Source organism: Onychomys torridus, chromosome 4, assembly GCF_903995425.1.
Source record: "Onychomys torridus chromosome 4, mOncTor1.1, whole genome shotgun sequence".
Lineage (NCBI taxonomy): Eukaryota > Metazoa > Chordata > Mammalia > Rodentia > Cricetidae > Onychomys > Onychomys torridus.
The window spans coordinates 63,899,927-63,927,198 of record NC_050446.1 but is presented as its reverse complement, the minus strand read 5'-3'; the positions used below and the strand labels follow the sequence as shown (position 1 = coordinate 63,927,198).

General features: G+C 36.5%; 2 protein-coding genes and 1 pseudogene across 2 annotated transcripts; 1 reads left to right on the top strand and 2 right to left on the bottom strand.

Annotated features, from left to right (window-relative positions):
• Positions 1-978, bottom strand: LOC118583055 (olfactory receptor 5D13-like). The gene has a single exon (XM_036186333.1). It carries the CDS (start codon positions 976-978, stop codon positions 1-3), a length of 978 nt encoding a protein of 325 aa, XP_036042226.1.
• A 6,511-nt stretch (positions 979-7,489) lies between these two features.
• Positions 7,490-8,470, bottom strand: LOC118582923 (olfactory receptor 5D13-like). The gene has a single exon (XM_036186091.1). The coding sequence runs from the start codon at positions 8,468-8,470 to the stop codon at positions 7,490-7,492; it is 981 nt and encodes a 326-aa protein (XP_036041984.1).
• A 17,438-nt stretch (positions 8,471-25,908) lies between these two features.
• On the top strand, positions 25,909-26,863 carry LOC118581807 (annotated as a pseudogene).
• Positions 26,864-27,272: the final 409 nt, after the last annotated feature.

Here is a 27,272-nt window from a genome sequence, read left to right as displayed (position 1 = left end):
CTATGAGTGAGAAAGGATTTTTACATGGATTAACTTTCTCAAAGTCTCCTTTACATCCTTATTTCTTAGGCTGTAAATAAGAGGATTTAGCATGGGGATGACCATGCTATAAAACACAGTGACTATCTTAACCAGGAGCAGTGAACTCTTGGACTTAAGCACACAGTACAGAAGGAGAATGATACCATGGCAGAAGGAGATGGCCGTCAGGTGGGGGGCGCAGGTGGACAAGGCTTTTTGGAGTGCTCCTTTAGTAGGAATCTTGATGACAGTGACAAAAATGACAACATAGGAGACAATGATGATCAGGAGACTACAAATCTCATTGAACATACAAACTAGCAAGCATGCCAATTGGCTGAAGGAAGAATCAGAACAGGCTGCAGAGAGAATGGCAGAATACTCACAGCAAAAGTGGTTAATGATGGTAGATCTACAGTAAGATAGTGCCAGAAGAAAATATGTGAGTGTGGTGGCACAAAGCCCACTCCATAGGTAAGTTCCAGTTACTAGAAGAGCACAGAGCCTACGAGACATAGCCACAGTGTAGAGCAGAGGGTTACAAATGGCTACAAATCGATCATAGGCCATGACTGCTAACATAAAGGTTTGGGCCACCACACAAGTACAGCCAAAGTAAAACTGGATTATGCATCCTTTCAAGGACATAGATCTGTCCTCCGTTATCAGAAGATCTAACAGCTTTGGTGCAATCACAGTGGTGTAACAAAGATCAATGAAGGATAAATGGCTGAGGAAAAAGTACATGGGAGTGTGAAGTTTCTTATTGATCCTGATCACCAAAATCATACCTATATTTTCCAAAACAGTGATGGTGTATATGATCAAAAACATCAGAAACAAAGGCACTTGCAAGTTCGGATACTCTGAGAATCCCAAGAAGACAAACAAGATTCCAGTACTCTGATTCCTTGAATGCTGCATTTGGATTCTATTGGAGAGAATCAGAGAGTCCATCCCAGGCAGCAGGATACATGGAAGACATAGACAGTATGAAGGGAGACAGAAGAACTATATCTTAATTTACGATATGACATATTTCAAAAGAAAGTAGCGTGGCTTTAAATCACAGATTGTTTCTACACATACATTTCTTAGATCAGATGGGGAAAACATCACCTCACTTAATATGCACTGTGAAATCATGAAAATCCTGTGTATTTTAATGTTATCACTCAGGGATAGTCCACACTCCAAACTGGACAGAAATCTCATTTTGCCACCTAAGTCTTCAGGCCACTTTTCTGATAATAATGGAATAGAAATTCTAAACGAGTGTGTTGATGTACAGATAGGTTTAATAGCTTTAGAATGCCAAATAACTCTTCTTAAAGAATGTTTGGTATTTTCACAAAAATAAAATAAAGCATTCTCTTATTAGATTGTATGGTGATCTAGTTTCAGTGTCTATTTCTATGCTTCTGTCTTCCTGCCTCTGTATTCTAAGACAGAAAAAGATGCATTTATTAGTAGTTATGAACATTAAAGTACTTACTAAAAGAAAAGGAATTACATAGTTCCTTGTACATGTTGGTAAAAGGATATGCATGGAAAGGAATATGTTACAAAATCTTGAATTCTTTTAAAGTACCATGATATAAACATAATGTAAAAAGTACTGAAATTTTCAAATGAGCTTGCCATCATAGACATAATTTTACCTTCTTGAGACATGAAACATAGGAACAATTTAGCCTACACTATAATAGTAAACACTCCCCGGAATCTTCTTCTATAAGACAAGGTGGTGAGGTTAGTTCTTTCCCAGAACTCACTCATCTTGCCCATAACACATCAATACAAAGGGGAGAGAGCCACGAGAGACATGTTTCGTGTCTCTTGCATTGCTTGTCTCCTTGAACAAAATCTTGGTTTTAAATACAGAAATTTAATTTACAGTATTTAGGGAAACCTTGTTTTGCAAGACAGAGATATAATATAAATCACTTTTTTTATAATGAAAACCAATAGTTCTTGTTTTAACTTCTCTATAACAAGCCATTTGCAGTGATTTTTCCATTCCTTGTATCTTAGGTTAAAATTACCTTCTGCAAGATCCTACTTGGTCTGGATTCTCTCTGTTGAGACTGCCAAGACAAAGGTCCACCCACCCCTGATGGTGCTACCTCATGCAGTATTTTATTTTCAAGCAGAAATTTTTATTGTCCAGTCATTGGTAATCTTAAAATCCTTAGATTATTTAACATTTCTTAGCAAGCCTGAATCTCTAAAATTAGGTTTACTCATTCGTGTTTCAGATGTAATACACTTTTGTCTCCACAAACATCTTAACTGTCTCTCCTTTCTCTCTGCACTAATTTGACATTTAATTGACTTGTTCTAGACCTAACATCCTCTCATCAAATAACTATGTCCCAGTATTATACACAACATGGCTTACTACTCAAGTCTTAAAAATAGTCCACTTACTGAGTCTTTTTGAAAGTACAGATGGGAATTTGCTAAGATTGTCGACTGGATCAGGTCAGCACAGTTTGAAATTCTGCTTAAGTATACTATTCATACATGGCTCCAATAAGTTGTTTAAGGCCTGTTGCCCATTTCCTTGCACATGAAAATATAATGAGTAATTATTAATTCAATGGTATTGATGTCACTGTTATTATGTTATCATGTATTTTAAATAAGTTAATTTAAGAACAATAAATACTGTATTACACATTTCAGTGCATGCCCACAAATCTAAGGCTGTTTTTTCTCTGTCGTGGTTTCTTGAGTTTACTTAGAATTTATAATACATGCGAAACAAATATAGAATTAATAGTAGTTATTATTTTATAAACTATGACTGGTGTAAATAAGAAACCATAACAGGAAACACTGGCAGAGACACACTGGCAGGAATGTTCTTCCTTTATTTTATTATGATTACTCCTAAGCTTTCAGCTACAGGTTCCTGGAGTATCTTAAACTAGCACAAATTGTTTTCATCTTCTTCTTTGTTCCAGTTAAGATGAAATAGAGTAATTATTCAAACTTGCACTCGTATGTGGATTCTAGCTTCACAGCATTATCAAATTGCCAAACTTATCAGGTTAACAGTGGCTCAGTGAGAACCACTTTATATGTACATGCGGCCAAATTATATTTAAAATTGAAAATGTTTAATGTTATTTTAATTCCACCAGGTTTATTATACATTTGGTACACTAGCAAAACTCAAAGACAAAATCAAGTCAAGATTTCAACTAATGTAATAAGTAGTTCAGTACCTTGTATTACGAATCTTGAGTGAATCATATGTTGTCACTGCCACTAGGTTCATAGATCTCCTTCCCTAATACAAATACACTTGCAACTTACATTGTTTCATTTTTGAATGATGATATGACGTGTTATCTAACCATCCACCCAAAACCCAGTACCCTCTATTGGGTCAGTTATCAAAGGTTTCTTTGATCAATTCAGTAAATTATAAAAACAATTTTAAAAAGTTTGAGTAATTACATGAATCTAATTTGGAATTAAGCCATAGTAATTTCATTTTAAAAATATGTCAGTAGAAGAGCAAAAAAAATTCACTATTAAAAGAATAATTGTGAGCATAAAATCTCTCACAATGTGAGTAAGACTCAGAAAGCAAATTAGGAGATCAAAGAGTGTGTTTAAAGTCTTGTAGCATGGCCCCAGGGAATCATAACACAGAAATCTTGAGCAAATATTTACCATGAACTAGAAACAAGATGACTAAGAAAAATGTTTCCCAATTATGAGCATAATTAATCCAAATCACCAACTCATATGGGATGCTTAAATAGATTGATAATCTTTAGTAGAAAAATACAACCATCTCAGAGAAACCAATATGCAGTTCAAAACAAATTAAATTTATTGTTAAAAATAAGATGTCTCCAAAAAAATTACATCTTATTTATCAGCTTGCTTTATTTTTTTTAATGAATTAATAAAAAACTTTCTGTATCATTATTTGTCTTTTAAATTATCATTTCAAGCTAATTTTTCATCTTATAAGAAAGCTGATTATGCACATACATACATACATATTTATTCATCAATTGTTACATGTGTTGAAAAATAATATTTGGGGGCTATGCTGAGTTGTGTTACAGAAACACTAGAAGAAAATTCAAGTGTATATCCTTGAAGTTTGTTGTTATTTATAATATATTTTAGACATAATATCCCAAATCTTATTTTATTAAAATATTACCCTAGTTTGTGTCTTGTATTACACTTTTACCAGAATTACAACTTGAAGTTAAGAAATTTCAGCAGACTGAAAGGAAGGTTTTATCACCTATCTACTAATTTTGCCAAAAGGAAGAAAATTGTACATCAAGTTATCATATACTTGAAGGATTTTTTTCATTTATTTTGCTCCATTTAATGTGGCATTGAGTCATATAAGATTTCTGGTGGAGTCTTTTTTTCTTTCTTATTTCTTTATTAATTATTTATTTATTTACTTGCTTATTTTACATCCTGACTACAGTTTCCCCTTCCTTCACTCTCCTCCCAGTGCCTTCTCCTTTTCCTGTTTCTGGTGAAGTCTTCCCTTCCCTCTGAGATCCACTCCTCCTCCTTTCCTCTTCAGAAAAGAGCAGGCCTCCAAGAGAACAACAGCCAAACAAGACAAAACAAGATACAATAGGACAAGGGAAAAGCCCTCATATTGAGGCTGAATTCATTTTGTTCTACAATTGGAAGATTATAAACACTGATAAATGTACTTGTTATTTTAATTTTACTTAAATATACATTTCCAATTATTCCCTCACAAGTCTCTGGGTTTTATTCACATATTTTGTAATATTTCATTTTTCATTTCTAGTTTAATAATTTTGTTGCCTCTTTCTTTTAGTTAGTTTTCTAAGGAATTGTCAATCATGTTTATGACTGAAAAGCAATTTTTTAATTGATTCTTTGCATTTTCTTTTTTCCTATTTGGTCACTTTCTACAATATCTATTGTATCCTGAGAAGAGAAATGAACAATGTGCAGATGGACTACATATCTAACCATACTAGAGGTCCATCGGACTATTATTTCTTGTCTAAAACTTGATTTTTCTATTGAATATCTATATATTATGCATTGTTAAAGATATGATATATTCATTATATAATTCAATAGAGATACTAATAAAATGTTTTAGGGTTTTTCAATAATTATATACAATCAAAAATCATGTTCAATTTAATTGTTTAAACTATACTTTTCAAGATCAGGATTCAGTAATCATCTTTAATTTTCAAGTCCCTGAAGTCTTTATGACATATATTTATTACAGATTTTAGTATTGGTATTTATTTTTAATATATGATATTATTTATGGCATCATGGACTTTTAAATATGTAGATGCTAAGCAAAACATCCTGGGAAGAGGTCAGTAGTATCTATTCAGTCCAGATTTGTCCCTCACTACAAAAAAAAAGAAAAAATTCCACTCATGTATTGGTTGGTGGGCCAATGAATTTATGGTCCTTACTTAAAGGAAAGGTTGTGGGGAATGGATGGCTTGTAATCATAACCAGAAGCCTCACATGAGAACTGATGATGGTTCATAAAACCAAAAACCTTCTCTCTTGGCGCTACCTGATGAACTTCTAGGCAGTTCCCCATGAAAAGTTTTGTCTTTTCCAGAAATTTCTATGAGTTACATAACCTTGGAAAAGGGATTGTCAAACTTCCTGAGATGACTGAACCTCTTTATTTTCATTGTCTTCCTGAGTATCCTGCTATGTGGGATACTGTAGTCTTTTGAGTTGCGTTAGCTTCTTGAGCATTAAGGGCCAGTGTCTTCTATCCATGGAGAGATTTTTTTGCCATGGAGTTCATTATGTGAAGATATATTCTCTCTGAAAGGTCTGATGTACAAGTGAGGACTTTGAAAATATGGTAGTATTTAAGCTTTTCCTTGTTGGAGAATGAAAAGTGGAGAAAGCGAAGGAGGAGAGGAGAGCAGAGAGAGAGAGGGGAAGGACAAAACATTCAGAGAGGAAATGTAAAACATCTGAAAGTATTTTATAAAAACTATTACATGCGTATATTCCTTAGGTAAATGTGAACACTGACTGGAGTTCCTAAGTGTCAGACCTTCGTCATGACAGCTCCAATAAACATGTTTCAACCATCCTCCCCTGAGTCAATCAAGCACATATTAAGTGAAAGAAATACGTGATAGTAAGAACATTAAAAGGAAGTTTATTCATTATGGTTACATTGAAAGAGTGAGAAGAGATCCAGTGACTCAGCCCCAAGTTCACCTTCAGAATACTAGCATGAGGTGTACATTTCATTAGTATGCCAAATTAAATGTCCTGTTTAAGGTGTGGCCTCAACCATTATTGACTTGTCATTCTCTTGTCTCCAGCATCTCCTGGGAGCAAGTCTGACAAGTGCTATATCTCTTTCTAGAAGACAAACTTTCCCCCATCCCCTGCTAGTCAAAGAGTCAGTTGTTAGCTTTTGCCATCCTGAGACTCCTGAAGGAGCTTCCTATTCCTTGTAGTGCTTTTCTTTAAAAGTCTGATAGAGGAAGAAGGAGCGCCAGTGTCTGTGCAGAGTACTGTTGTGCTTGTCTGTACCATTACAATACCACTAAAAACCAATTGCTTGCTGTACTCTCTTACTAATTTGTATGTGGATGTTCTCTTTTTTTCAGAAAGATGATTAAATAAATTATAATCTGTATAGCTAATATTACATTTCTTTTCATCAAAGACATTGTTCAATTAAGTATAAAGGAAACAATGCCAAAGGAAAAGATGCTTATAAAACACATATCAGACAAACAACTTATTGCCATAATTGAAGACAAATTCTAAAATGAATAATACCAAGTAAAATCCAACAGAGAAAAGGGCAAATATCCTGTAGCAGTGCTAACCAAAACAGAATAACAAAATGTCAAATAATCTGTGAAGAGTCACTCAATGTCTTAGTTTAAAAAAGACAAATTGTAGTCAAACATTCTCCAGAAGAGCTTAAAAAACACCTAAGTAACCACATGACATTGCTGGAGAAAACTGGTAAAATGTCTCAAAGTGGGCATAGACAGACAATGTGCATGATATTTTACTTTAACTACAGCCATAGTGAAATGGAAGTTGAGTAGTTCAAGGTGGCAATGACCTGAGAGGAGTTGGGGGAGGGAAAATATAATTAAAATATATTAAAAAATAACTAAAAAGTTAATTCATTTATTTATCAAACAGATTTTAAATTTATGTTCAAAATAACAATTACTTCAGTCTTTTACAGTACATCAAACAACTTTAAGGCAAATTGCAGTTAAGTCAATATGAATGTACAGACATTATCGAAACAATTCTCAATTCTCTGAATATTTTATGATACTTAGAATGAAAATTAAAAATCTGTGCTAATGTTTCAATGCAATAAACATATTTATGAATATGATTAGGAAAGTTGTGTGTGCATTTGTGTGTGTGTGTGTGTGTGTGTTTGAGTGCATGTGTGTGTCTATACTGAATGAGATACCAGTTTCATGTGAATAAATTTCTTGATGGTGTCCTTCACATCCTTGTTTCTTAGGCTGTAAATAAGAGGATTCAGCATGGGGATGACCATGCTGTAAAACACAGTGGCTGTCTTAACCAGGAGCAGTGAGCTTTTAGACTTGAGCACACAGTAAAGAAGGAGAATGACACCATGACAGAATGAGATGGCCGTCAGGTGGGGGGCACAGGTGGAGAAGGCTTTTTGGAGTGCTCCTTTAGTAGGAATCTTGATGACAGTGACAAAGATGACAACGTAGGAGACAATGATGATCAGGAGGCTGAAAGCCTCATTGAATGTGCATATGATTAAGCAAGCAAACTGGCTAATTGTAGTGTCAGAGCAGGATATGGAGAGAATGGCAGAGTGCTCACAGCAGAAGTGATTTATAATGTTAGGTCCACAGTAGGAGTGTTGTGAAAGAAAATGTGTGAGTGTGGAGGAACAAAGTGCACCCCAGAGGTAACTTCCAGCTACCAGGAGAGCACAGAGTTTAGGAGACATGGAAGTTGTGTAGAGCAGAGGGTTACAGACAGCCACAAACCGATCATAGGCCATCACTGCCAACATAAATGTTTGTGCTACCACAAAGGTACATCCAAAGAAAAACTGTGTTAGGCATCCTTCCTTGGAGATTGTCTTGTCTTCTGTAAGCATGATTTCTAGGAGTTTGGGGGTATTTACGCAAGTATAACAAAAGTCTACAAAGGATAGGTGACTGACAAAAAAGTACATGGGATTGTGGAGTTTGGGATTAATCCTGATGATTAAAATCAGGCCTAGATTTTCTAACACAGAAATGGTGTAGATGGTCAAGAACACCAGAAACAAAGGCATCTGAAGGTTTGGATATTCTGGGAAGCCCAACAAGATAAAAATCACTCTGGCACTGTGGTTTCTCTCATCTTGCATCTGGCTCCTGTTGGAAGAAATCAGAGAGTTCATCCTGAGTAGCTGTGTAGAGTTAAGAGAGTGCCTATGAATAGATACAGGCAGGCTGCCAAGATTGCTCTATCCAATATGCAGTAACAAGTGAATATTGTTGTTCTCAGCTTTGGTGTCTCTTTTGTGTGACTTGAATCTTTGCACACTTGCTGTCTGAAGCTGTAATGTTCCCATATGTTTTAGGTATTCATTTCCTCAGCTATAGAAAAAGAAATGAGATTATTTCATTCGCAAATTATATACTTGCATTATATATGTTTGTAAAAGCTAAATGATAAACTTGTTTTTGACTTTCATTAAATTTATCTCAAGTAATTATAACACAAAGTTTAAATAAGGTTGAAGAATAATAGGAAAAATAATATAGAAATGGGGTGACACTGGAGTTCTCAGCAACAGAATATATTATACCATTGAGCCTGAAGTTAGAAATGCTGAGAGTATTTAACCTAGGAATTTCTTATTTTTTATACTACCAGAAGACAATTGCTGCAGCACAGTTCTATGTTGACCAAGAAGTCATTCAAAATACTCATAATTACTGTAATTAGGCACTCTACTAATATTCTTCCTGTACTTAGCACTGCATAAAATTCCTCATATGGACAAGCCCACACATAAATTCATATTTTGTAATAAAATTGATCTTTAGTTTTCAACAATTTTTTTTAAATATTGTGCCATCCAGAAAGCATCCAGAAGTCTCTACATCATGGCTCCTAATGAAGAGTATCAGACATTTTGCTGAATTGTTAATGTTTTATTATCTTGATTGTGTTGATAAAGCACATAGATTTAAGCCTTTGCTTCTCTCCGTCCCTGTGGCTAGCTACTTTCCCATCTATCAAAAAGTGCATCTTATGAGGGACAATAACATTACAATCATCAGCAATTATGAAGCATAAAATATACAAATATTAAGAAAACAGAGATTTATAATGAGAACTATTTATCATGATGCTGGTAATAGTCCTTGAAGGATATTATATTACTATATTATAACACTTAACACTTATCAAGCTTCAGAAATTAGTGTGGTATCACAAAATATTAATATTTCTGCCACATTTAATTTTAACTTGCAGGCTTCGTTGAAATCCAAGTCAGTTTTGAATATTAACTTAAATACTTAACATTGTATAAACTCTTTATAGGTAAAACAGTTATGTAAGAGAGCACATTTCAGAGGCTCTTCCTGATAAATTGCTCCAGGCCTATAGCAAGGTCATTGGTTGGAGCTCATGTGCAAACATCTGCCATACAACAGAGATGAACTAAAGAGGCCTCTGTAAAAGGCAGAAATTAAATTGCTTCAACTGGGAAATGTTACAGATTATGATATACAAAGCACTGTTACTACACAAACAGCTAAAACAATCTGTAAGAACGTAGATGAAGTTCAGCATGAGTTTCACTAAAATTGAGGATATAGTAGAACTTAGCACATTTCCAGCAACTGAAGTAGCTGAGAACAGGTACACTGTGACACTTGATTTTACTTTTGTTTTGTTTTGATTTCTTCTACGTGCCTTATTTTGTTTTTGTTCATGTTGATATTATGGCTATTTTTTCATTATTGGTTGTCCAGTGCAGAATGGTCACCCCTGAAAACACACATACACAACAAAAATAGACTGAGCAACTTGTGCTTATGTATTTGTGTATACACACACACACACACACACACACACACACACACACACACACACACACACACACACAATTCTGGCTCCAAGAAATACAGATTAGGGTGAAATAAAAGATTTTCAAACTGCACCCCTGCCTTTTTTTCTACTTTACAACACTTCTCAGCCAGGAAAGAGTAGATATCAACATAGTCTGTGCATTTCCTTAAAATTCATCAACTGTCTTTAAAGTTGTCTTGGTACAGTGCAAATATGCATACACCTGTAGCATGACTTTAAAAATAATTGAAAATATAATTTTATTACAACTTTTATCTCTTACTCCCTTCATATCCTCCCATGACTTATTTTTAAATTTAATTTAATTTTACATATCAGCCACGGGTTCACCTGCCCTCCCCCCTCCTGCCTCCCAGCCCCCTCCCCATTCCCATCTCCTCCAGCGCAAAGACTCCCCTGGGGATTCAGCTCAACCTGGTAGATTCAGTACAGGCAGGTCCAGTCCCCTTCTTCCAGGCTGAGCAAAGTGTCCCTGTGTAAGCCCGAGGTTCCAAACAGCCAGCTCATGTACCAAGGACAGGTCTGGGTCCCACTGCCTGGGTTGCCTCCCAAACAGTTCAAGCTATTCAATTGTCCCACTTATCCAGAGGGCCTGATCCAGCTGGGGGCTCCACAGCCTTTGGTTCATAATTCATGTGCTTCCGTTCGTTTGGCTATTTGTCCCTGTGCTCTTCCAATCTTGGTCTCAACAATTCACACTCTTACAGTCCCTCCTCTTTCTGGACAATTGGACTCCTGGAGCTCCACCTGGGGCCTGGCTGAGGATCTCTGCATCCACTTCCATCAGTTATAGGATGAGTTTCAGCACGACTGTTAGGGTGTTTGGCCATCTGATCACCAGACTAGGTCAGTTTGGGCTTTCTCTTGACCATTGTCAGTAGTCTACAGTGGAAGTATCATTGTGGATTTCAGGGGAACTCTCTAGCACTTTGCTTCTTCCTATTCGTATGTGGTCTTCATTTGTCCTGGTCTCCTTGTTCTCCTTTTCTCTTCTTGATCCAGCTAGGGGTGGTCCAGCAGTAGAATTCCCTCCCATGACTTTTTAAACAAAACTCATGTGCTTTAAAGCTTTCTGCCTGCCCACTATAGTTACTGTGTCTGTGCATCCACTTTACATTCAGTTTGTCTTCCACATGACACAGCAAACAGTCTCCCAGGCAGCAAACATGTTCTGCCATCTGTCTGTCTCTCACACCTGTAATTATGTATTTATTTTTCTATCAAATATGAACACTATCACTTTTCTGTCCAACCTCAGAACAACCTTCCTGTAAACATCAGGGATTAATATAGACATGAATAATAAACTGCAATCAGTTGCTTCTAGCACATGTTAGAAAAATCTAATTCCATGAAGCCCATTAAATTCTTTATTGCTTTAGATATTAATGAAATATTTCCTGAATATATTTAAAAATTCAGAATTGAAAAATAACTTTCCCAAAATAATTATTAGATACTATTAAATTAATAAATGAGATCAGAATAGAAACTACCTCAAATATTTTAAGCTTACAAGAAATAGTTTAATACCTTGCTTTATTTTCTATTGGTGAGATGGATATAACAGATAGTACTCTCATAACAATATTTCTATGACAAAAATACAGTATTTTCAAAGCTTCCACAAAAAACAAAAATAAAATAATATATAATATTTGACTAATAATTCATCAGAAATTAGCCAAAGTTAAACAAACTCACAGGTTTACTTACTGATGGCTTGTTAGTTCTCTTAAGAAAATTATTAAATTTTTCCTTATATATAATTTTTTTCAGTTTTGTCCTTTTTAACTTGTCAGTGAAAGTTTCTTGCAAATTACTGGGCTCTAAGAAAGCTAAGAAATTTGATTTATTCCCATTATAGAAGAAAGTCTTGGGCTGCACAGAGTGTCTTTGAAAAGAAGCCAGACTCTGTGGATACATTTAAGTGTTATGTTGTGTGTTTTACAGCTAAATGCATGGTCAGGAGGGAATAGAACCCCTGGGTATTTGTGATGTACATGTGAACCGAAAACAAGAGAATTAAACCAAGTCTCAGCATCCCAATTTTTTCAATAATTACTTTTAAGAAATTAAGTCATATGAGGAAATTCAACCCACTAATAATCTGGCCTTAGGAAAATAAACTTTGTCAAGAAAAACCATCCAGGCATTATTAGCACCTCACTATGAGACCATAAAGCTTCTGGAATAAGTTCAATAAATATTGTGCTATTTTTATACATGGGAATGGAGTCTGTCTGTTTGCATTGGTTTTATAAATAACGTTCTCATCCTCATCTTAGATCTATGGAATTACTTGACTTTTTAAAATGATTTCTAGCTTCCTCTTGAACTCCTTGTCCTTGGTGACCACTGCTCTTTCTCGTGCACTACAAACTGACTCATTGCCCTTAGCAAGAGGGGTGACACCACTGCTGTCTTTCTTCATTGACCTTGCTTGTTTCAGTCAAGTTCAGGGTTTTCAGTTGAATCCATTTTGGAGCAAATGAAAAGACTTTGAAACTTCTACAGTTGACTAGGGAAAATATTTTAGTAAATTGATGTTAAAGTTACACAGTTTGTGTTTTTGTGATCTAATTGGCTTTCTTTCACTAACTGAAATGAGAGGCATTCGATATATTGCAGAGAGACATCACCCTTTACAATAGCCACAAATGATATAAAATACCTTGGGGTAACTCTAACTAAGCAAGTGAAGGACCTATATGACAAGAACTTTAAGTCCCTGAAAAAAGAAATTGAAGAAGATGTCAGAAAATGGAAAGATCTCCCATGCTCATGGATAGGCAGGATTAACATAGTAAAAATGGCGATCCTACCAAAAGCAATCTACAGATTCAATACAATCCCCATCAAAATACCAGCACAATTCTTCACAGACCTGGAAAGAATAATACTCAACTTCATATGGAAAAACAAAAACCCAGGATAGCATAAAGAATCCTGTATAATAAAACAACCTCTAGAGGCGTCACAATCCCCGACCCTCAAGCTCTACTATAGAGCTACCATAAAAAAAAAAAAAAAAAAAAAAATCTTGGTACTGGCATAAAAACTGACATTTGGACCAATGGAATCGAATTGAAGACCCTGACATTAATTCGCACACCTATGAATGTATAATTTTTGACAAAGAAGCCAAAAATGTACAATGGAAAAAAGAAAGCATCTTCAACTAATGTTGCTGGTATAACTGATGTCAACATGTAGAAGGCTGCAAATAGTTCCATATGTGTCACCTTGTACAAAACTTAAGTCCAATTGGATCAAAGACCTCAACATAAATCCAGTTACTCTGAACCTGATAGAAGAGAAAGAAGGAAGTAGTCTTGAACACATTGGCATAGGAGATCACTTTCTAAATATAACACCAGTAGCTGTTATCTCTTTATATGTGGCCTTATTTCATTTTTGTATATGTTCACTTATTGGTAGTTGTTTTGCAAAACTGAGTGACCATTTCCCAATAACTTTCAAAATTTTATTTTTATTTTTAAATGGAAATAGGAGGTGTGGTGGTTTGAAAGAAAATGGCCCCCAAACGGAGGGGCAATATTAGGAGGTATGGCCTTTTTGGAGGAAGTTTAACAATATGGAGGTAGACTTTGAGGTGTCATATATGCTCAAGCCATGCCTAGTAAGATAGTTCATTTCCTGTTGCCTCAGAACCAAAATGTAAATTCTCCAGCACCAAGTCTGCCTGCACAGTACCATACTCTAGTCACCATACTCCCTGCCATGATGATAATGGACTAAATCTCTGAAACTGTAAGTTGCCATCTCAGGTATATGTTTTCTTTTGTAAGAGTGCCTTGGTCATGGTGTCTCCTCACAGCAATAGAAATCTTAATTAAAACAGAAGTTGGTATCAGGGACTAGGATATTTTTCTGATACACCTAACCATGTATTTTGTTTGGAGGAATTTGGACTTTAGTACTTTAGGTTAGGAGAGAAATGGAAAGCTTTAAGTACTGTTTAATGGGACCTAGTCATAGAAGCATGGAAGACAATGGTGCTGAGGATGATCTGAAGTGTGGGAGGCTGGCTTAAGAGGTTTCAAAGGAGAAGCATTTTAGTATGCTGCCTAGAAATTGTTCTTGTGATATTTTGAGACTCTGCCAAAGGAATTAACCCAAAACTATGTACTTTAGCTTTAGGCAAACTTTTTGGACAAAGGCAGAGCAGCTAAATTCTTCACCAAATAAATCAACTTATAATAGGAGGCAAATAACATTGTGGTGACATTTATTGAATACTCATGCAAATATTGAATAAACACGGTCGGTACCTCGTAGAACAATTAACAACTGCAATTACCCAAAGGAGACTTGCACTGATTTGAACCAATTAACTTTCAGTCATTCATGGTGGGACTCATGAGGCTAAGCCTCTCTGTAGATGTAATGGTCTTGTTAAATAAGAAACACAGCCATATTACAGAGTTAAAAGCCAAGAGGTCAGAGCAATAGCTGAGAATTGAAGACCTTACCCTTCACTGCTGCTGCTGTCTTTCCTCTCCGCCAGAGAGCTACTTCTGTGTGTTTTTTCTTGTTTATAGAACTTTCTGTTCTGCTTTCTCAATGGTTGTAAACCCAGCCACATGACCTCCTCGTCACTGCCCGTCTGTACAGACTTCCAGATCTTCTATGGTTGATACTGAGATTAAAAGCGTGTGTCACCATGCTAGCTGTATCCTTGAACACACAGAGATCCGCCTAGCTCTGCCTCCCAAGTGCTGGGATTAAAGGCATGCGCCACCACGGCCCAGCTTCTGCCATGGCTTGCTCTGACCCCAAGGCAACTTTATTAACATACAAATAAAATCACATTTCAATACAAATAAAATATCACTATACCCCTCTCTGTTTTGGAGCTAAGTCTATCCAAGGCTTTCTCTGATTGTCTGGAGAAGGAGCTTACTTCCTCACCTAAAATCAGGAACATGCTTGTGTCTTAGCATTTCATACTTATAAAATTTTATTTATTTATTTAACATTATAACCACAATTTTCCCTTCCTCTTCTCTTCCTATTTCCTCTTTCCCCTTTCCTCCTCCACCCTCATCCACTCCTCTTCTTTTCTTTTGGGAATGGGGCAGGCCTCCCATGGATATCAACAAAACATGGCTTATCATGTTTCAGTAAGACTAAGCCCCTCCCCTTGTAATAAGGCTGGACAAAGCAATGCAGGATAAGGAAAAGGTTCTCAAGGGCCAGCGAAAGTGTTGGTGACAGCACCTGATCTCACTGTTAGGAGTCTCACAAGTAGACCAAGCTACATAATGGTCACATATATGTAGAGGACCTAGGTCAGCTTCATGTATGATCCCTGTTTGTTTCAGACTGTGAATTCTTATGAGCCCATGTTAGTTATTTCTGTGGGTTTTCTTGTGATGTCCTCAACCCCTCTGGCTCCTACAATCCTTGTCCTCTCTCTTCAGCAGGATTCCTCAACCTCAGCTTAATGTTTGGCTATGGGTCTCTATATCTGTTTCCATCAGTTACTGGATTAAGGCTCTATGATGACAATTGGGTAATCTGGTTTCTCTGGTCCTGCTGAGCTCTGTGGTTCTGTGCAGTCTTTTGGCTAAGAAAAGCTTTTCAGGCTGATGAATGTTAGAGGTAAGAGGTGGCTTGTTCCTTTGTCTCTATGATCTTTTAGCATTCACCCCATGTAGCTGGAAGATTTCTAGTCTCCCAGACCACTTGTAGTTGACACAAATCTCTCTCACCTGCCAGTCCTGCAGTTGCTTGGATCCATATAAACACACAGAGGCTTACATTATTTTTAAACTATGGCCATGGCAGGCTTCTTGCTAGCTAGTTCTTCTAACTTAAATTAATCCATTTCTCTTATATTTTTGGTTGTGAGCCTAGCCTTTAATGGCTGAGCCATCTCTCCAGCCCAAATTAACTCATTTCTATACATCTATAAGTTGCCATGTGGCCATGGCTAACCAGTCTGCTGGCATGTTGTTCCTTCAGTGGTAGCTGGTGTCTGCCTTGCCTCTGCTTTCTCTTCCTGTTTATCTGTTTAGATTTTCTGACTGCCTTGCCATAGGCAAAATGGCTTTATTTATCAATCAATTAGAGAAACATATTTTCACAGCATTCAGAAAGACATCCCCTTATCACTTCCCTTTTCTGTTTAAACAAAAGGAAAGTTTCAACTTTAACCTAGTAAAATTACATGTCAAGCAAGAATTATAGTTACAATATCTAATTTATTTGTGTTTTGTGAAATTAAAGAAAGTATTCTGTCTATCCTATATTTGTGAGTCTAAAGTTTTATATCTACCTTATCTCTTGTCATAATCAAGGAAAACCATAATTATAACTATCTAGTCTCCAACTATATTAAAGACTTCAGAAGGATATATTATTACCTAAGTAAACAGGAAGAGAAAACAAGTGACTTCCAAAAATTGAGTTATGTTGGAAACAGCCAGTTGCCTGGACAGTCGCTCGAGGTTTCTCTGCATGTTGGGGCATCATCTTCAGCCTACAGGCTTAGCATATCTAACAGACTCATTTGTGAAGTAGGATGTACACAAGGCCTACAGCTTGACCTCACATTCAGTGGGAGTATTCAATGTACCAGATAAACTTGAATTCTGACAGTTTCTTGTCATGATTCAGGATTTTAAATTCTGGAAATTGATGGTGTTTTTGGAATTCAGCTGCCCATTCTTTTTGGCTTATGGGTGGCTTCATCTTGGCATCCCATCCTTCTCCACATCCCATTCTTCTCAGTTTGTGGGAGGCTTCATCTCCTTTATTAAATGCCAGTCTACCATTGAGAGGTTAGACTCCTCTGTTATACTAGTTACTCTTTCAAGAATAACTGTTTGAGCTACTGTTCCATTGCACACCAAAAGCCAACAGCCCACTGCCTGTTTAGCTGCCTTTGAAGAAAAGGGCACTATACTTTTTCCTGATTGCAAAGGTACTTCAGCAACGGTGTCATATTTCCTGGCCTCAGAGGACACCTGTTGCCAAAGCTGCGACCACACTTGTCTTGGCAAGGACAAGTAGTCCTTTGTTTTGTGTCCTGTTTGTCCATTTTGAATAGCATACTGTCAGTAGTCGATGTGAGGGCATTTTGTTGCCAAGTGGCTCACTTTTACCACGATGAAAGTTAACTCCATATGCAATTTCTTGCACTTCCTGTTTTACCAGGTCATATTATTTCCTTCTCTAGTCTCTGAGGGAGTTAAAAATTAGATAGTTATAGTTACAGTTTTACTTGTTAAGAGATTCAGAAAGGAAACTAAGAGGTGTTAAGTATATAATTTTGAAAGATATCATAAGATAGTTTTCTGTGGATAATATAAGTTAGGATAGAAAGTGAATTAGGTACATTTTGTACTTACCAAAATAGGATAGATAATGGAATATTTTCTCTGAATTTGTCAAATGCAAATGGACTAGGCATTGTTGATGTGTTTATTGCTTGTATATATTGTATATAGTTATTGTACTTATTGTATATAGTTTTTGTAGTTAGAGTTTTCCTGCCTGGCCCAGTCAGGACAAATCTCTCTTACCCGCCAGTCCCACAGTCGCTCAGACCCAACCAAGTAAGCACACAGAAACTTACATTGTTTACAAACTGTATGGCTGTGGCAGGCTTCTTGTTATCTGCTTCTTCTATCTTAAATTAACCCATTTCTGTTAGTCTATACTTTGCCACATGGCTTGTGGCTTACCAGTGTCTTTACACGTTGCTTTTCATGGCGGCGGCTGGCGGTGTCTCTCCCCAGCCTTCTACTTCCCAGAATTCTCTTCTCTCTTGTCCTGCCTATACTTCCTTGCCTGGCCACTGGCCAATCAGAACTTTATTTACACAGAGCAATATCCACAGCAAGTTTTACTTATATTAAATAATAAATTAACTTTTAAAAAAATTTTTATTAGACAAACAAGAGGAAATGTGTTGATATTTTATTTGTGCTTTAATAAAGTTTGCCTGGAGATCAGAAGAAATAGCAAGCCATTTTAAGTAAACAAAGAAATCAGGCAGTGGTAGCACATGCTCTTAATCCTATCACTTAGCAGGCAGGATCTCTGTGTGTTCAAGGCCACACTAGGGAACAGAGCCAAGCATGGTGACACACGCCTTTAATCCAAGTACCAACCATAGAGACTTGGAGATCTGTACAGACAGGCAATGACAGAGGTTTATGGAAAGCAGAAGTAAGGTAGCTGGACTAAGAGAGCCAATGAGAGGACAGAACAACAAGGCAATAAAGGCGTGGGTAGACAGGAAGTAATGCATATTTGGAAGCTGCAGAGTTGGTGAGGTAAGGTTGGCTGGTAGCTATCCCTATCTCCCTGATCTAAAGCTTTCACCCCTATATTTGGCTCTGTGTTTTTTATTTAATAAGACTATTTGGGAATTCATCTACAACCCCAATACCAGGCTCCATCCTTTTTTTTTTTTTTTTTTTTTTTTTTAAATAAGAAAAGCATTTAGCAATTCAAGCAACACTGAACCACTAATTCTCTCACCCAGAAACTGTCACTGAAGAACAACCTTATGATCCAGGTCACCTACACAAAGAGGGGAAAAAGTGTGTAGAACTAGAAGATGAATAGATTTGTGAAATACTGATTCTGAACATGGCATGTTTTTTGTATGCAACAATTTGTAACAACTATGTGTTCCTGCATAAAATCAATCAATTAAAATGCCAGCATAGTTGGTGATGGTGTCTAAGCCCTCACTCTTTTACGAAAAGCAATTGACAGTTGAAAGCAACTAGGGGAAGAAGAGGTGGTCAATTTTGGAACAAGACCACTGACAAGCTGCTCATGTCCCCAGTAGGTGTCTTTCACACATATGCAAATGGGCAGCACTAATGAGATTCAAGATAATAAATCACTAAAATAAAATAAAATAAAATAAAATAAAAAGAGAACTAGAAAATAAAATTGGGAAGGAGTGGGATAGGAAAATTTGGAGGGAGATGGTGATCAATGGGAATGATCAATAGGTACTGTAGAAAATTATGATTACTTGAAAAACAAAAAAATACTTTTAAAATTACCTAAAAATGCTTAATAGGTAAGAGAACTTAAAATAACAGTCCTAAGATTTATAAGGAATAAATTGTTGCTGTGGAAAGGAGCTAGTGAGGCTGCCCCTTACCCCAAACCTGTACAGTTAAACATTGCTGGAAAGAAATCTTTTTTCTTCACTGGTGCAGATGTCCATGAGTTGCCCATGCTCTAGTAAGGAACAGCTTATTCTGCTTCTTATAAGAAGCCCTGATTAAACTCAGTAGTTCAAGCTATACTTGATTGAAATTGCTTCTGTTCTTGGTACCCTATCTTGGATGAGAAGATACTTTGTTCACATTTCTTTAGAAAAAGTTCACACAACAGTCCACATGCTTTGAAATATCATACTGTGAAATATAAATATGCACAGCTAGTATGAGCCAATCAAAACAATAAAAAAATAAAAACCTTCTATACAACTATCTGTTATGATGACTAGAGTAAGAATGGCTTCCAAAGGCTCACAGATTTGAATAATACTTGGTCACCAGAGACTGGCACTATCTGAAAGGATTAGGAAGTTTGGCCTTGTTGAAGAAAGTGTGTCACTGGAGCAGGCTTTAAGTTTTCAAGGGCCTAAGCCAGGCTCAGTGTCTTTCTGTTTCTGCTGCTTGCTGATTCAGATGTAGAATTCTCAGCTACTTCTTAAACACTATGTTTGCCTGCAGGTTGCCTGTGGTAAGCCAGAAGAATATATTATAAGGAGTCCAGCTGTATATTAAAACTATAACTTGACCAGGCCAAGGGTCAGTCAAGTGGGAAACCATCTATCCCGGACTATTTGGTGTTACACAGCTTAACATTCAGCTGTGCCTTGTTGTAAATTTCTTGTGCTCACAATTCCCATAGAATGTTTGTGTGAACTTCCTGCTCAGGCCAGTACTTGGATAAGGTCATGTAGGCAAAGCCAAGCAGTCAGTAGATATACAGCTTTGTTTCTTGTGCAAATGAAACTCAGACCATCCCCTTTCCTTGAGGCCTAGTGGCTCTCCAGAGTAACTGACTGAGAACAAAAGAAATGTTTACATATAAAGGTGGAAGGTAGAGCAACGGTTCCTGAGGAGGCAGAGAACCATGTGGCCAGGGGAAGAAGAAACAGGTGTTTTCTGTAGAGGGGGACAGAAGGGCATAACCCGGGAAAAGGGAAGAACACAGAGGTTTTGTAGATGGTAAGGCAAAACTCTTGTAGAGTTAATCAGGAGTAGAGAGCAAGTAGAGATGCGGAGCATAGAAAGAGAGGAAGATGAGGTTGGAAGCATGAGAGCTTATTTGTTAGCAGGACTATAATATGGCAGTAAATGAGGGGACAAAGTGGAACTGAGTGTCATGACAGAACTGAAGCTATGTAGACAGGATTTTATCCCAGAGAAATGTAGTAGATGGATAAAGAGCTTGGTGTATCTAGATTTATTCCTGTCCTGAATTCCCAACAGGGCTGTAACTGTAAAGATAGAATTTTGTCTTAGAGGAATAACATTAACAGACATAAGAGCATAGTGTACGTAGATTTTTTTTTCCCCTCATATCCCACACTGGGCATAGTATCTTCCTCGGACTCTGGGCAACTCGTAGTGGCCATGCTCCTCAACATGATGACAAGAGCCTGAATTTCTGAACCTGCAAGCCAGTCTCCATTCAACGTTTTTCTTTATAAATATGTCCATGGTCCGATGTCTGATGTCTCTTCCCAGCATTAGAACTCTTGACTAAGACACACATAAAGCACACATTTAAAATGGAAGAAAGAAAAATGTTTGAACTTACATAAATAAGGTACAAAAGAGATAAACAATGTAAAAATGTTCTGAATTCCTGTTATTTTTTTTTTTAAACAACAAAATTAGTTGGTCAAGATATATGCAAAGTAAGAAAAAGATGGAGAAGACTCAAAATCAGAAACCAAAGAGTAGTCACATAATCTGATGCCAGAGAAATTAAAAGGAACATGAAGTGACGCACAGAACACTTTTCCAATGAGTTCTATACAGTATCAGAAGAAGATGAATGCTAATAATCTGTACTCCTCCATGAATAAGTTAGGAAGAGATGGAAGATACTGAGAGTACAAAACGAAAGTCAGCAGAAAACATTACTTGGTTCTAACTATCAAACGGTAAGCCCTGGAAACATAATTATGACTAAGGTTATATAGCCTGAGACCGTCAGGTTTAGAAATATATTTGTATACACATACATGCATAAAACAAAAATTAATGGAAAAAAAGGGGCCATGAATTTGAAAGAGAGTAAGGAGGTATATATGAGAGGGTTTGAAGTGAGGAGAGGGAAGAGGGAAATGATGTAGTTATATTATAATCTCAAAAATAAGAGAAAAATTTTAAAGTATAGTTTGACTCCCTTTAAATAGGTCTAAACATTTAAATATTCTTTTTAAAAATATTTTTATTTTATAATTAATTTAATTTTACATATCAGTCACATATTCCTCCATCCTCCCTCCACCCACCCCTCAGCCTTTCCCCCAATTCACCCCCCATTCCCACCTCCTCCAAGGCAAGGTCTCCCCTGGGGAGTCAGCCCAGCCTGATAGATTCAGTTGAGGAAGGTCCAGGCTCTTCCTCCCTATACTAAGTCTGAACAAAGTGTCTCAGCATAGGCCATAGGTTCCAAAAAGCCAGCTCATGCACTAAGGACAAGTCCTGGTTCTACTCCCTGGGGGCCTCCCACACAGTTCAAGCTCATCATCTGTCTCACTTATCCAGAGGGCCTGGTCCAGTTCCATGGGGGCTTCTCAGCCATTGGCTCACAGTTCATGTGTTTTCACTAGTTTAGCTATTTGTCCCTGTGTTTTTTCCAATCATGGTCTCAATATCTCTTGCTAATATGACCCTCCTCTCTCTTGCCAATTGGATTCCTGGAGCTCCAAACACCTGGTGCTTGGCCGTGGATCTTTGCATCTGCTTCCATTATTCACTAGATGAGAATTGTATCATGACAGGGTGTTCAGCCATCCAATCACCAGAGTAGGTCATCTCAGGCACTCTCTTGACCATTGCCAGTAGTCTATATTGGAGGTATCTTTATGGATTTCTGGGGACCTCTCTAGCACTCTGCTTCTTCCTATTCCCATGGGTTCTTCATTTATCATGGTATCTCTGCTTGTTCTCCCACTCTGTTCCTTATCCAGCTGGGATGGGAGAAAGAGAGCTTAGTTGAGTAGGAGGTCCCAGCTGGATCAGAAACAGAGTGGGAGAACAAGGAATAAGAGGAAAAAAAAAATATTCTTAACAATTCTTATAAAAGTCTTCTAAAAATTAAAGAAAGTAAAATTAGATATTTATTTTGGGAAGCTCATTTGCTGTCACTAAAGAAACTACAGTTGTACAACTGTATTCTGAAATATTCATGACAATGAAACCATAAAATCACCAGGCAGTGGTGGTGTACACCTTTAATTCCAGCACTCAGGAGGCAGGGAAAGTGAGATCTCTGTGAGTTTGAGGCCAGCCTGGTCTACAGAATGAGTTTCAGGACAGTCAAAGCTACACAGAGAAACTCTGTCTTGAAAAAAATCAAGAAAAAAAAAAAAGAAACCATAAATCAGGTGCATTATGATTAAAAGAAGGTAAAAGAAACAGGACTCCTATTATCAATGCAGGGATGATCACTGCCCACATTTTGCAATACATACTAATGAGAATTTAAATTTTATTGCTAAGATACTGGTAGTCTTTATGTATATGTTTTCATATTTATTTTCACATATAATGCACTATTACATATTAAGATAGTTAAATGAATAGAAAATGTATTTTGCCACATATTTATACATTACAATGAAAATGATGATAGAATTTAAGTTTGGAGGAAATTGATAGTTAGAATATAATAATATATATTTGTTAAGGTTTTAATTAATAACATCTCTCTGAGATATTGTTAAATAATTCCTTTTCCCTGTGTATTTCTACATTTCACATCCTTGAGAGGCAATGTGCATTTACTATGATTATGAATCAGTGAAGCTGATTCTAGAAATACCACAGGGATTTAGAAATGTAACATACAATCAAGATATCACATGGGATGATGTTCCTAATTGCTCAAACTGTACCCTTCCTGGCATTTTTTCTGATACTCCCTAGTTTTCAAGTCCCTGATGCCTTGATGACATATATCTGTGATGCAACTTGGTACTCCTATATAATTCTTAGATGCAATGTTTAGTCTGGTGTTTCTGAATTTTTCTAGTAGTGTAGGCCAATGTTACATGAAATGCTCAATGACATACCCAGTGGATTCAACTGTTTTTGTTTGTTTGTTTTGTTTTGTTTTGGCTATTTATATTAACTACTAAGCAAGAACATTTATTTCAGGCTTGCATAACTCTTAACAAAGTCGTCGTCAGAGGCCCACATGTTTGGGTAAGTTGATTCTGTTCTGCTGTTTCATTCCAATGCTACATTTTCAGGGAAAAACAATAGACAACTAACACCCTCAAATGAACTAAGGAAACTGTCACTAAGAAAAAGGTATATTATATCCTGATCTTTCATAGTTTTCTTTTATATCTACTATATATTAATCAATGGAATCAACATTTTAAATATCATTAAATTGTTAAATGCACCTTTAAATTATTACAATCTCTGAGGAGGTAATGGAGAATAACAATCCAGTCTAAAAACATATATAGTAAAAGAGTCATTGAGTAATACATAGTGCCTCAGGTCTTTGATCCCAGCATGCAGAAGGGACTGGAGAGGATCAGAATTTCAAGGCCACCTTCCACATTTCAAGGTCTCCCTTAACTAAATTGTGAATGTGAGGTCAGTTTTGATTATGAAGAGAGTTTAAGGTCAGCCTGAAATTTATGAGATCTTGTATCAGAAAAAAAAGTAAAAAAGAAAAGAAATAGAATATAGGTTTTGTAATTGAGAGCTTAAAACCTTATCGTTTTTGCCTACATACAGAGAAGAGGCAGTTTACCATGGATCATGGTACAGTAATATATCATAGTATTGAGAATGTGATGAAAAAGTTAACATTTGATATGGTTGTGTGTAATATATCAGGTTGATAAATCCATAAGGGTAATAGAAGTCTATATTGATGGTACCGAGATTGCAACTCTTTAGCTGGATAGTATTAGAACTTTGCTCAGCCTGGAAGGAGGGGGCTGGACCTGCCTGGACTGAATCTACCAGGTTGAACTTTGCAGTTAAATGCAAAAAATGCAAAAAATCATCACCATCAGGTTAGAGTTGTGATATAAATTATCTTTACAGTGTTACACAGACTATTCTAAAATCATAGAGATGTATGAGAAATATGACCACAATCTAGAAATGTTGTAGTTAATACTGATGAGTGTTGTCTAGGAATTGTTGGGTATTTTCTTTTGGCAGATACTATTACCAAAACTAGAAGCCTAGAGGAACCAGAGAAAGGACAAAGACATGAGTGCAAGACAATTCATGGAAGACATGAATTCCTTGACTAGGTTCCCGGATGAGCTTCTGTAGTATCAGATTCACAGTTTCAGCAAGAGAAGTTTTTTAATATTTGATTCCCAAAGGTTGCCACTACTGACAGCTGTCCATGTGTGGGCCTGATTCTGAGAACCATATAGTTCATTAAAAGTAAAAATAAAAATAAATATGACTGAAAGTTTGATGAACTCAGTGACGTGTATCTGCTCTCCATCATGGTGTATTTTATAATGTGTATGTCATCATGAACCTCATTTCATATTAGTAGCATCCTCCTCTTGCTTTTGAGGATGCAACTAAAAGCATCCCGAAATATTAGATCTGTTTCAATAGTCATTTTGATAAATCCTTAAAATTCAAGAATGTATTTTCTTCAATGTCTTAAAACATGATTGAATGTCTAGTGTATCTCAGTGGTAATTTTGTCTGAATTTCCTGTCTTCAGAAACATACCAAACTGGGAAAAAGAACAGCATAACATTAACTCTTTCTTTTCAACTGTTATGTCATGACAGACAAAGCATCTATTTGGCTCTACACAAAATACAATGCATTCAAATTCAACAAGAATTTAGACATTTTATGTATTGCCAAAGTATGTATCCATAATAAGCTCCAATAATATGTTTCAAAGAGTAAAAATAACATTGAAAAGAAAATTTAAAAAGACTTATATTATACTAAAGTTAGCATATAATAAAAAAGTTTTTCACTTTTTAATTTTTTTGAAACAGTGTCATACTTTATAATATAGGCTAGCTTCAAAAGTACCTCATTTCTTTCTTAAATCCCAACTACCAAGAATCATAGCATATAGTATTTTCTATAACACTAAAATAATAGTAGTAATTAAAGACATAAAACATTTGGAATTTATGATGTATATTCCCTCCAATACATGTCCCAGCTCAATTTTGGTAAAATTAATTGGAGTGGTTAGCATGAACCTTTTCAAAGAAGCTAACTGTAGGTGATAATAATGACTCACTTTCTATAAATATATTTAGCAATTATCTCCTTTCATGAAGACGCTTTCCTTCTAATAAATTAAATCAGATAATATCAGTTTATGGAATATGAGTTATGTAACAGAGTATTAAAATTAGATGAAGTACTAGCATTTTCAGCCATTTTCTATAGTACCTGTCAAGCTGCTCAGTGTTTTTTTCTTATTTTTCTCTATTACATATGTTAGTTCTTGCCTTGACGGATGACCCTTTTCTCTTTTTTCTATAGTATCCCTGAAAATGAGACTTCTGCAGTGACTTTCATACTCGTGGGCTTCTCAGAATACCCGGACCTTCAGGTCCCCCTGTTCCTCCTCTTTCTGTCCATTACACAGTCACTGTGCTGGGAAATCTGTGTATGATTGCCATCATCAGGCTTAACCCCAAGCTCCACATCCGCATGTACTTTTTTCTTAGTCACCTGTCCTTTGTAGATTTCTGTTACTCGACTGTGGTAACTCCCAAACTCTTAGAAAACTTGATTATAGAAGACAGAAGGATCTCCTTTACAAGCTGTGTCAGGCAATTCTTCTTTGCATGTATATTTGTGGTGACAGAAACCTTCATGTTGTCAGTGATGGCCTATGACAGGTTTGTGGCAGTATGCAACCCCCTCCTCTACACAGTGGCTATGTCTCCAAAGCTCTGCTGCTCACTGGTCACTGCATCATACTCCTGGAGTATATCCTGTTCCTTTGTATTCATACACTTTATGTTGACCTTATTCTTCGGTGGGACCAAGTTTATAAATAACTTTGTGTGTGAGCATGATGCCATTGTTGTTGTAGCCTGCTCTGACCCTTACATTAGCCAGAAGGTCATTTTCATCTTTGCCACTCTCAATGAGCTAAGCAGTCTGATGATCATCCTCACCTCTTACGTTTTCATTGTCATCACTGTTATGATAATGCCTGCAACAGGTGGACGCTACAAAGTCTTCTCAACCTGTGCCTCCCATCTCATTGCCAATAGCATTTTTCATGGTACCATCCTCTCTACTGTGTTCCCACCAACAACAGTTCCTGGCTTCTGGTCAAGGTAGCCTCGGTCTTCTACACTGTCATCATCCCCATGCTGAACCCATTGATATACAGCCTCAGGAAAAAGGATGTGAAGGAAGCAGTAAAGAAGCTTATTAGCTCTCATTTATCATTGTAAAGTATGGTTCTAGAATGATGAGTTTTTTTATGTTAAAGTCTTATGATCTGGTACAGAAATCAGTAAGAATCTATATGTTCAGCTCCTTTCTATACATCATTCCAATATCAATTAATAAAAATATACATTACAACAACCTTCAAAATGTAAATATTATTTGAGAATGAAGCTTAGGTTATTTTCTCTAAATATTTTATTCAGATATTTTAATATCTTTTTTCTTTATTATTATGTGTTTTAAATTTTATACATCAGCCATGGGTTCCCCTGTCCTCTCCCACCTGCCACCACCTCCACCTTCCCCCCAGCCCCTCCCCTCCAATCCCATGACCTCCAGGATCAAGGCACCCCTGGGGATTCATTTAAACCTGGTGGATTCAGTACAGGCAGGTCCTATCACCTACTTCCA